Source organism: Drosophila mauritiana, chromosome 3R, assembly GCF_004382145.1.
Source record: "Drosophila mauritiana strain mau12 chromosome 3R, ASM438214v1, whole genome shotgun sequence".
NCBI lineage: Eukaryota > Metazoa > Arthropoda > Insecta > Diptera > Drosophilidae > Drosophila > Drosophila mauritiana.
In genome coordinates, this window is record NC_046670.1 from 21884368 (window position 1) to 21893078 (window position 8711).

At 46.8% G+C, this 8711-nt stretch overlaps 2 protein-coding genes across 5 annotated transcripts; both read left to right on the forward strand.

Annotated features, from left to right (window-relative positions):
- The first annotated feature begins 105 nt into the window (after positions 1–105).
- Positions 106–2315, forward strand: LOC117142274 (nicotinamide/nicotinic acid mononucleotide adenylyltransferase 3). 4 transcript variants are annotated; one of them, XM_033306153.1, is made up of 7 exons: positions 114–364; positions 437–843; positions 896–997; positions 1056–1207; positions 1797–1853; positions 1890–2067; positions 2167–2315. In XM_033306153.1, exons 1-7 carry the CDS (start codon positions 169–171, stop codon positions 2206–2208), a joined length of 1134 nt encoding a protein of 377 aa, XP_033162044.1. In that variant the 5' UTR covers positions 114–168; the 3' UTR covers positions 2209–2315. The 4 variants fall into 4 exon arrangements, with proteins under 4 accessions (XP_033162045.1, XP_033162046.1, XP_033162043.1 ...); XM_033306152.1 differs by having other exon boundaries at positions 111–364; positions 1797–2067; XM_033306154.1 differs by lacking the exons at positions 1797–1853; positions 1890–2067; positions 2167–2315 and adding an exon at positions 1388–1738 and having other exon boundaries at positions 106–364.
- A 141-nt stretch (positions 2316–2456) lies between these two features.
- Positions 2457–4735, forward strand: LOC117142273. Its single transcript, XM_033306151.1, has 5 exons — positions 2457–3187; positions 3264–3373; positions 3429–3569; positions 3628–3834; positions 3987–4735. The coding sequence occupies exons 1-5, from the start codon at positions 2541–2543 to the stop codon at positions 4463–4465; spliced, it is 1584 nt and encodes a 527-aa protein (XP_033162042.1). The 5' UTR covers positions 2457–2540; the 3' UTR covers positions 4466–4735.
- Positions 4736–8711: the final 3976 nt, after the last annotated feature.

Below are 8711 nucleotides of genomic sequence, written 5' to 3' on the forward strand. Positions count from 1 at the left end.
TTGATACCTCAGTAAAACAGGCTGACATTTTTAATTAAATTTTGCCTTTTTGATGATTAAAAATCAAACAATGAAGATATCATTTATCGAATACTATTTCAGAGGTAGTCAGAGGTGGTAGCCACAGCACAGCTGTTTAGTGTTGGAAAATAACAACAATCCGAACAGATGATTGCGAAAATCAGCTGGCCCAAGAACACCATAACAAGCGAATGCTTCCGGCGGATTGGATATTTTAAAAGACGCTCAAAATCCAATAAAATGTCGGCATTCATCGAGGAAACAAAGAGCCTGCTGCCGCGGATCGCCTTCATAGCCTGCGGATGCTTCAGTCCACCCACACCCATGCACCTTCGGATGTTCGGTGAGTTAAATTGGATTGTGAAATTCTGCGGTACACAATCGATAAAATTACGCGGCATGTTTTTGTCAACAGAGATAGCCAAGGACCATTTCGAAATGCAGGGAACCCACAGAGTGGTAGGTGGCATCATCTCGCCCACGCACGATTCATATGGCAAAAAGGGTCTGGCCTCCGCCTTGGACAGATGTGCCATGGTCAAGCTAGCCACCCAGAGCTCCAATTGGATTCGGTTGTCCGATTGGGAGGTGCACCAGAATCAGTGGATGCGCACGCAGGCGGTGCTGCAGCACCACCAGAACTACATCAATAACCACATAAATTCCGGTGGGGCAGGCGGAGGTGACGGGGAGGACACACATCTAGCCGGATGGCTGCCTCGTGGGTTGCACGACAGTCGGGATCCTGTACATTTGAAGCTACTGTGCGGTGCCGATCTGCTGGAGTCCTTTGCTGTTCCAGGCCTGTGGGCAGAGGCCGATGTAAGTCTTGATATATTTGAATAGTACCTTTTATTTATATGAGTTTTCCCAGATTGAGGACATTGTGGCTAACCACGGTCTTGTGGTTATTACCCGGGCTGGCTCAAACCCAGGAAAATTCATCTTTGACTCCGACATATTGACCAAGTATCAGGTTAGAGAGACACTACCTCGACAACATTATTCCTTATTAATTTCCATACGCATTTCAGAGCAACATTACGCTAATCACCAACTGGGTGCCCAATGAGGTGAGCTCCTCGTTGATTCGGCGGCTCTTAGGACGCGGCCAGTCGGTCAAGTACCTTCTAGACGATCTGGTGCTGGAGTACATCAAGCGCCAACGATTGTTTAACTTTAAATCGTAGGTGGTCTTCCTATTACCTCCCCTGAATCCTGCATGTTCACTTACAATTTCCCATCTTTCGAACGATACGTACACTGAATGAGGCGCCACCTTAATCCATTTCACACAGCAGAGAACACACTTAACGTGCACCACCAGCAGTCTTTGTATTGTTTCCTTTTATGTCTTAAACTGCAGGCGGGATGCACCGGCTCCGACCGAATGCGACTCCTGACGCGCTTTGCACCTGAAAAAGAAGCCCTCGTCGCCCACACGCTTTCCAACCCACCAGCACCGCAAATCGCACCACTTGCCCCACCAGCACGAACAGCTGTTTGAGCCGTGGCGCCTCTTCATGGAGGCGTGAGTGAGCAGAGCAGATTCGAGTTCAAGTTCCTATTTAGCAGTGATTCTTTTAATGCATGTTTATTATTGCCCAATCTTGGCCCTTGTAAATACCCTTGTTAAATTAGCCATAGTTTTGCGGTGGTCAGTGTGCGTATCATCTACTTACACCGAATTGTTGCCAAAATGTAGTCCCATTAAACAATAACCTTAACTTTGTTGCTATTGTACTGACCATGCCCGCCTAACCCGTGGAATGTAGTAAGTATATAACGGATGCAGTGCGTCCCAACCATTTGCTCTTTAACCACGCCTATACGGACAACAACAAGAACGCGAACAGCTACTCTATAGGGGACCAGCTGGAGCAGGACATGGACGAGTCGGACACTCCAAGCCCGCAACTTCAGCATACGCCCACGTCGCGGGTTTTCTGCTGTGGAGACGTGCCTTTACGTGGATCTAAGGTGCTGCGATCCGGTCCTGGACAAGCGGTGCAGGTCATCACCATGCAGGCAGATGAGAAAGAGGAGGTAGGTATCATTAACCGCTGCCTTTCATACATAGATGGAACCCATAGCTTGGCTTTCATACTTATGTTTAGATCCTTCTAATCAATTCCCCTCTTTCAGAGCCAAGCGAAGAAGCAGAAGATTTCCCAAGTGCAACTTTAGGAAACTGGAAGACGAATCTCACGCGGATCAAGACAGGGGCGCTGGAAGCTATTTGTTGATACTATATAATTGTGCATGTAAAATAAACACGTTCGTTACCGAGTTGACGGCTGCCCATGCTTTTGTGGGTCACTTCACGGAGTGGAGGGACAAGGCATTGAACTTCAGGCGACGTGCATTGACATTGCAGTCGTTGTAGGGCTTCCCCTGGGTGTCCGATGTCAGAACTTGTTGATGGTAATAAGCCAGTTGCCAGTTGAGAGTGCCCACCATTAGTTTAAGCTTAGAGGAACTGCAGTTGCTTGCTTTCCTTGGAAGAGTCCACATCGCGAATGTTCTTCTTCCGTCGCCAGAATGCTAAACCCGCGCCACGCCCATCGCGCGCTCCATCCTTTGCGCTTCCCAAGCGGCGCCCTCCTGTCCAGCTAACGCCCTCGCATCAGCACGATCAGTTGCCCTTCCTGCGAAGATCGCGATTCAGCGCCCTTCCCCATTTCCGCGCCTACGAGGACGAACCGGAGAACCTTTCGCTTTTCATCGCCATCCTGTACGTGGTGGATTTGTTCGGCATCTTCCCATTTGTAACGCTGCCCGCATTGCTGGTGAAACTTGGATACTTTGGCGTCCTGCTGGTGCTTTCCATCATCATCCTGCAGATTTATACCTCCTTCCTGCTGTCCCAATGCTGGACCATGGCGGAGCTGCTTGATCCTTCCATTCAACAGAAGCGCAACTACCCATACGCAGCACTGGCAGAGTTGGCTTACGGACCCTATATGAGTCTGCTGGTCTCCGTGCTGCTCGACCTCAGCATCTTCGCCATGGCGGTGCCCAGTGTGGTTATGGCCGCCCAGAACCTAGAGGGCGTAGTGCTGCGCATGAGCGCTGGTCAGTACAATTTCTCGTACTGCTACTGGGCCATCATAGTCGGTCTGGTCATCTGCCCGCTCATGTGGCTGGGCAGTCCAAAGCACATGCGGTAAGATGGGGTTCAGGATAGGGTTATCTGCTCTTAATCAATGCACTGCATCATTCATATTTCACAAATATCCCAGGGGCTTGGCCATCATCGCAGTTTGCGTGATGATCGTTATTGTGGCGCTCCTGTGGTTCTGTCTTTTTGCAGCCCCTGCGATTGGAACACCCTTTGAAGGCATCTCCTTGGGTGGGTAGTGGTCTTAGGGCATATATTTACAGAATTCTAAGTTGGTTTTTCTTAGAGCTGCCCGGTTTCTTAACCGTGCTCAACAGCTACAGCATATTGGCCTTCCAGTTTGACATCCACCCCGTCCTGCTGACCCTTCAGATCGATATGAAGCACAAGTCGCAGGTTTCCTGGGCTGCACTCATCGGAATCGCCAGTGAGTTGCTCCTCCAAACCGATTACAGATGGATAATAATTTCATTCCTCTTGATCAGTAACCTGCAGCGTGGCAATCTTTGGCTCCATCATAGCCGCCTACAAATTTGGATCGATGATTGCCGATAACCTGCTGCAGTCTTTGCCCACCAGTGTGCCCTTCTATGTGATGCTGATCCTGATGGCGCTCCAGCTTTGCTTCTCCGTCACGGTGGCCAGCTCCGCGATGTTCATGCAGATCGAGAACTACTTCAAACTGCCGGAATGTGAGTCTCAATTTAACTTAAGTTAATGATCTGGGAATTTCATTCCACTAAGAAAGACTTTTAATGAGTTCCGTCATACGATTTTTAAACGCATTAATCTAAGTCAACGTTAGATTTTAGGTAAATCGTCTGCTAATCCTTCCTTCTTATAGCCCTCTCCTTCAAACGCATGCTGATTCGCTCTTCAGTGCTGGCCTTGGAGGTCCTCGTTGCGGAGTTTGTGCCCAGTTTCGATGCCCTCATGGACGTGGTGGGTGGCACCATAACCGGACCACTGGTCTTCATTCTCCCACCCCTTTTGTACCGCCGCATCCGGCGGATGGAGCGAGTTCATCAGCGAATCGCAGCGGAGGCGAGCTATGGAAGTCTGCCACTGGACCTCAACTACGATCCGGTGGAACTTGAGATGGAACCACTGCTGGTGACCTCGCCGCCGACCACGCCACGTGGCTGCTGGCTGAGATTGCTCCGTTTCCTGCATCGCCTCGAGTGCGACGTATCCTGCACAATGGCGGTGCTCATCTTCGGCCTGCTGGCCACCTTCCTGTCCACCTACCTGAACATCTTCAGCCTGTCCAGTCTGTTCACCAACAACTCGCCCTGCATGAGCAATCTGACCAAGCACTTCTGAGGATCGGGGTCTTTCCCCCGGCAAGAAATGAAAATTAAGACTGCCAAGTTTTTAATGGCCGTCCTTCGTCGGGTTCAAAAGCCCGAGTTGCGGCTTCATCTTTAATGCAATGCTTAAGGTGTTTTGTATAACACAAACTACAAATTTAATAAATCTATTATATTACACCAAGACACGCACGTTTCGTTTCGAGTGTTTTGAGTGGTGATGTTTAATTAGTTAAGCTTTATTAAAACATCGCCAAAGCCAAACAATTTGTCCGGGAATTGCACACGCGCATCATTTATCATCTTTTTCGGTTGCCCAGCAAATGTTTGGCTTTTTGTTTGCCAAATTTATTTAACCATTCGGTGTGCGTTGTGTTCGCTGTTAGTTATTTGTTAGTTTAGCCGTTTGCTTTTGTTTTCTGCTTGGTAATTTGAGACAAGCTGGGTTCGAGCTTCTCCCGGTGGAAAGTAAACAGGCTGATAACACCTTTCGCAGCCCGCTTTTGTATCTCTCGGATGTTTGTATCTTTCTATCGGTGTATCTGTATCTGTATCTGAATCTATCCATTTGGCTGAAATGCCGGAGCGTCTTAGCTCAGGGTTTAATTTTAAACACACGAAGATTCTGGTGCGAAGATTCTGCTTGAAGATTCTTCGCCTGATACGCAAATTTAATTTATTCTTCGACCATGCATGGTTATTTTTTATATTTTCCATTTGCGTATTTCTATATAATATACATACACGTACGTAATGCGAAGGCATACAATTTTTTCCCGGCATTCATTTCCGTCTTCCATAATACGTTTTTAAGCGCGTTCCATGTTCCATTCGGTCGGGAGATGACTCAAGGCATTGTGTTGATAACCTCCCCGAGTCATCTAGTCATCTATCCATCCCAACCAATGCAAAAACCAATCGCAACAACTCGAATTATTATTTATTTTTTTTCCATTCTCAGTGCGGTGCGGTGAGTGATTATTTATTAAAATTAATACCCAATTGTTTGATATCAACGGAACCGAACGGAACGGAACCCAATCCGTTGTCGCGTCATCACTCCGCCGGCCACCTGTGGCTGCTGGAAGATGGGCTTTTATGGGCTCGTTATTTTCAGTGGGGCCCACCAGTGATTTTAATGGCCCAAAGGGCCCAAAGGTACGCACTCAGCTATTCGCCCTTTTAATTGCTACGAACTTAGGGTTTACTGCCTTTTGGCGCTTTTTGCTTAGCTTTCAGGCCGGGCTGCTTTAATGCCCTGGCCGTTTTTATCTCTTGCTTGCCACATTTCAATATGCAGAAGGTCTCGTTTGGCACGAACTCTGTGTTCCGCGGATGATTCACGCTGGAGGCAACTCGTACTAGCTACTAAGTACTAAGAGTACTTGCCGCACCACTCGGACATGGATCCGTCGAGTTGCCAAGTGCAGCATAAGTCGTGCTAATTGATCATATCGCTGGGCCATTGACAGGCGTTTAGGTATCTTGTCGATTTATTTTATTTGTCTCCATTAACAAATTACACAAACATGCATAATTAATAGTTATTAACTCGTATTGCTCACTCAGGCTTCGAAAGTGGAATTCTTAAGATATTTCGGTGGATGGGGGTTTACTTTTAGCCATTCTATTACCATTGTTAGTATGTTAAGGTACTAATGATAAGTTGGAAGACCCTTTAGGGAAGTGATTACAGATTTGATTACCATGATTTATTTAGAACCCGCCTTGGCCTTACCACCTATGCTCAACTTCTGGACAGTAGTTTCCCTACTCCGGCGGATTGCTGGACAATTCTCTGCTGATTAAACAGCCATCGAGTGCTCGGCAGAGTGTCGCCTTTGCCACTTGAGGGGGCAGTGCGAATCGAAGAGCCCGTTGCCAATTTGGCTTGGGGCTGATTCGACGATGGCTGTCAAAAACTGATTATACGGTGGCAATTTTCAAGTGGCCGGCACAAAGGCTTAACCCAGAATTTAATGATATTTAAATTGCAAGTTCCTTTGGCAAAAAAAAAAATCGAAAAATCGAAAATCCAAAGCACACATTGCCGAATTGTTGGGAGTACAGAAAGGCACACAAAAGGCCCAGAGCTCTGGGCATAAAATTTCACTTTTCATTTCCTATTGACCCCGATTCCCTGGACGCACTTCTTTCTAATTTTCGCTGCCCCCCATCCCAATTCTTCTGAAGTGCCCGCAGTTCTCCGGTCTTCTCGCTCCCTACGCTCCTCCTAATCGAATTTGGGATCTGGCGTTCGATCTATCGTACGATCGAACTGTAACGTCTTTCAAATGGCCATTTATGGTGGTTACTTCTGCTGGCCACCGCCAGTCGCTTTCTGCATCAATTGAATACTCATTAGGCACGCTCACACTTGCAGATTTGGTTTCTCGTGGCGAATGATGACTTTTTGATTTCGCCCAGAATCAGCACAAAGTGTTTTTCAAGTCGTTTTCGGGCACTTTTCTCTGGATTTACTTTTTAGTTTTCGTACATTTTTTTTCAGATGCTGCATTGTTTTGCTTGTTGATTTGCCTATCAGCCATGTCCCGGGGCAAATCTGTGTATTATTTCAAAGAAAACGTATTCCTACAATGCCATCAATGTGGCAAAAAGTACCTTAACTGATGGCCAAATGTTTACTCTTATCTGATTTGATTTGACCAATATTTTGAAATCTATAAATATATTTCTAGAACGCACTGATAACTAGTTTCTTGTTTATATCATTCATATCATAGCACGCCAGCTTAGCACCTTTGAATCAGTAAAGTAAACAATTGAAATTAACATAAAACGCATTTTTACATAATAAATGAAATAATATGCTAAGGCGTTAATAATATTGCCTATAAATAAATCGATGACGCTACGAATGATTAACTCTTAGACAATACAAATTGTTTGCTAATAGACATGGTCAGTAGATTTGTTGGTGATTGGTGGTGGTGGGGAGGGGGAGCGGTGAATCTCCGAGACGAGTCTATCTGGGGGCTAGAGATTCACATCGCTTTATCCACATAAATTATAATATTTGGCGAGCACAGAAACGTGAGCCACAGCAATAGCAACAACAGCAACTATAAGTCGAGCCGAGACTCGATAATAAGCAAATAAATTATAATTATACACAAGTTCAATAAATGTACAGCCAAGGACGTTGAAGGCCATTCAATGAGTGTTTTGGGGGTTGCACGGAACCGATTTCCACCTCGATGGAGTCGCAATCCACTGCCCTCCCCCCATCCCGCGGAGTCATCAGCCACCTGCTCCTCGAACGGGGGATTCTTTCTTGCTCAAGCTCATCGACATGCTAATCAAGCCGCACAAGCATTAAGTCAGATTGATGCTGGCCCATAAATATGGATGCTCCCCGGAAGGAGGAGGGCGACGGCTTGGGCGACTATATGCTATATGGCCAATTGCCATCTATAGGCTGCAAGGCCGCAGCCAAACTGTAAATAGCTTGCAGCTCATTACCATTAGCCGATCGCAGTTGCTGCTCCTCTCGTTCGCGTCCTCAGTTTATTGTCTAAAAATAAACGCGCGGCCACTCGGAGTTGGATGCGGCTTAGTTTGACTCGGCCAAGAACATGAATCTTGGCCAGAACCACTGGACGTCTTCCTGCTTCTTGTTCGTCTGTACTTTTGTTTTATTATTATTAATTAGTGCGGCTCAGTGGAGGGAAGCGTCGGGACGTGTAATTTTGACAGGAATGTTGCACTTAAAAAATGTTAGATTTTATATTTTGTTATCATGCCGCACTATATAAACTCAGAAAGTATTTTAAGGATAACAAACTTTGTTTCCTTTATATATCCTTTATATATTCTAGATAATACCTTATTTTTGTAGTGCCTAAAGATTTCTTGCTGTGCACGCTGGCGAGGCCGAATCCCTGGCATGGGGTGTTGGCACTTTGGCGCCTCTCATCAAGCCTTCCAGACATCCTAGCTAGCTGCAGCTGCCCATCCCCATCACCATCCTCGTCTTCGGTCTGGCTCTCAGCCTTGGCCCCAGCCCCAGCATTTGGCCAAAGACAGCAGCCAATTAATTCGCATTGGCTGGCCCCCCAACCAACCCAGCAGCAGCCGAACAGCGTTCCCCCCTTTGGTAAGGCGATTCGAAACCCTAAGCAGGAGAATCTGGCTTTAATGGCAACGCTTAGGAGATGCTATAAATAAAACCGCGAGTGTATGCCGGCCACTTGGTACCTCATTTCCATTGTCAATCTGCGCGAGATGCCTCCTCCTGC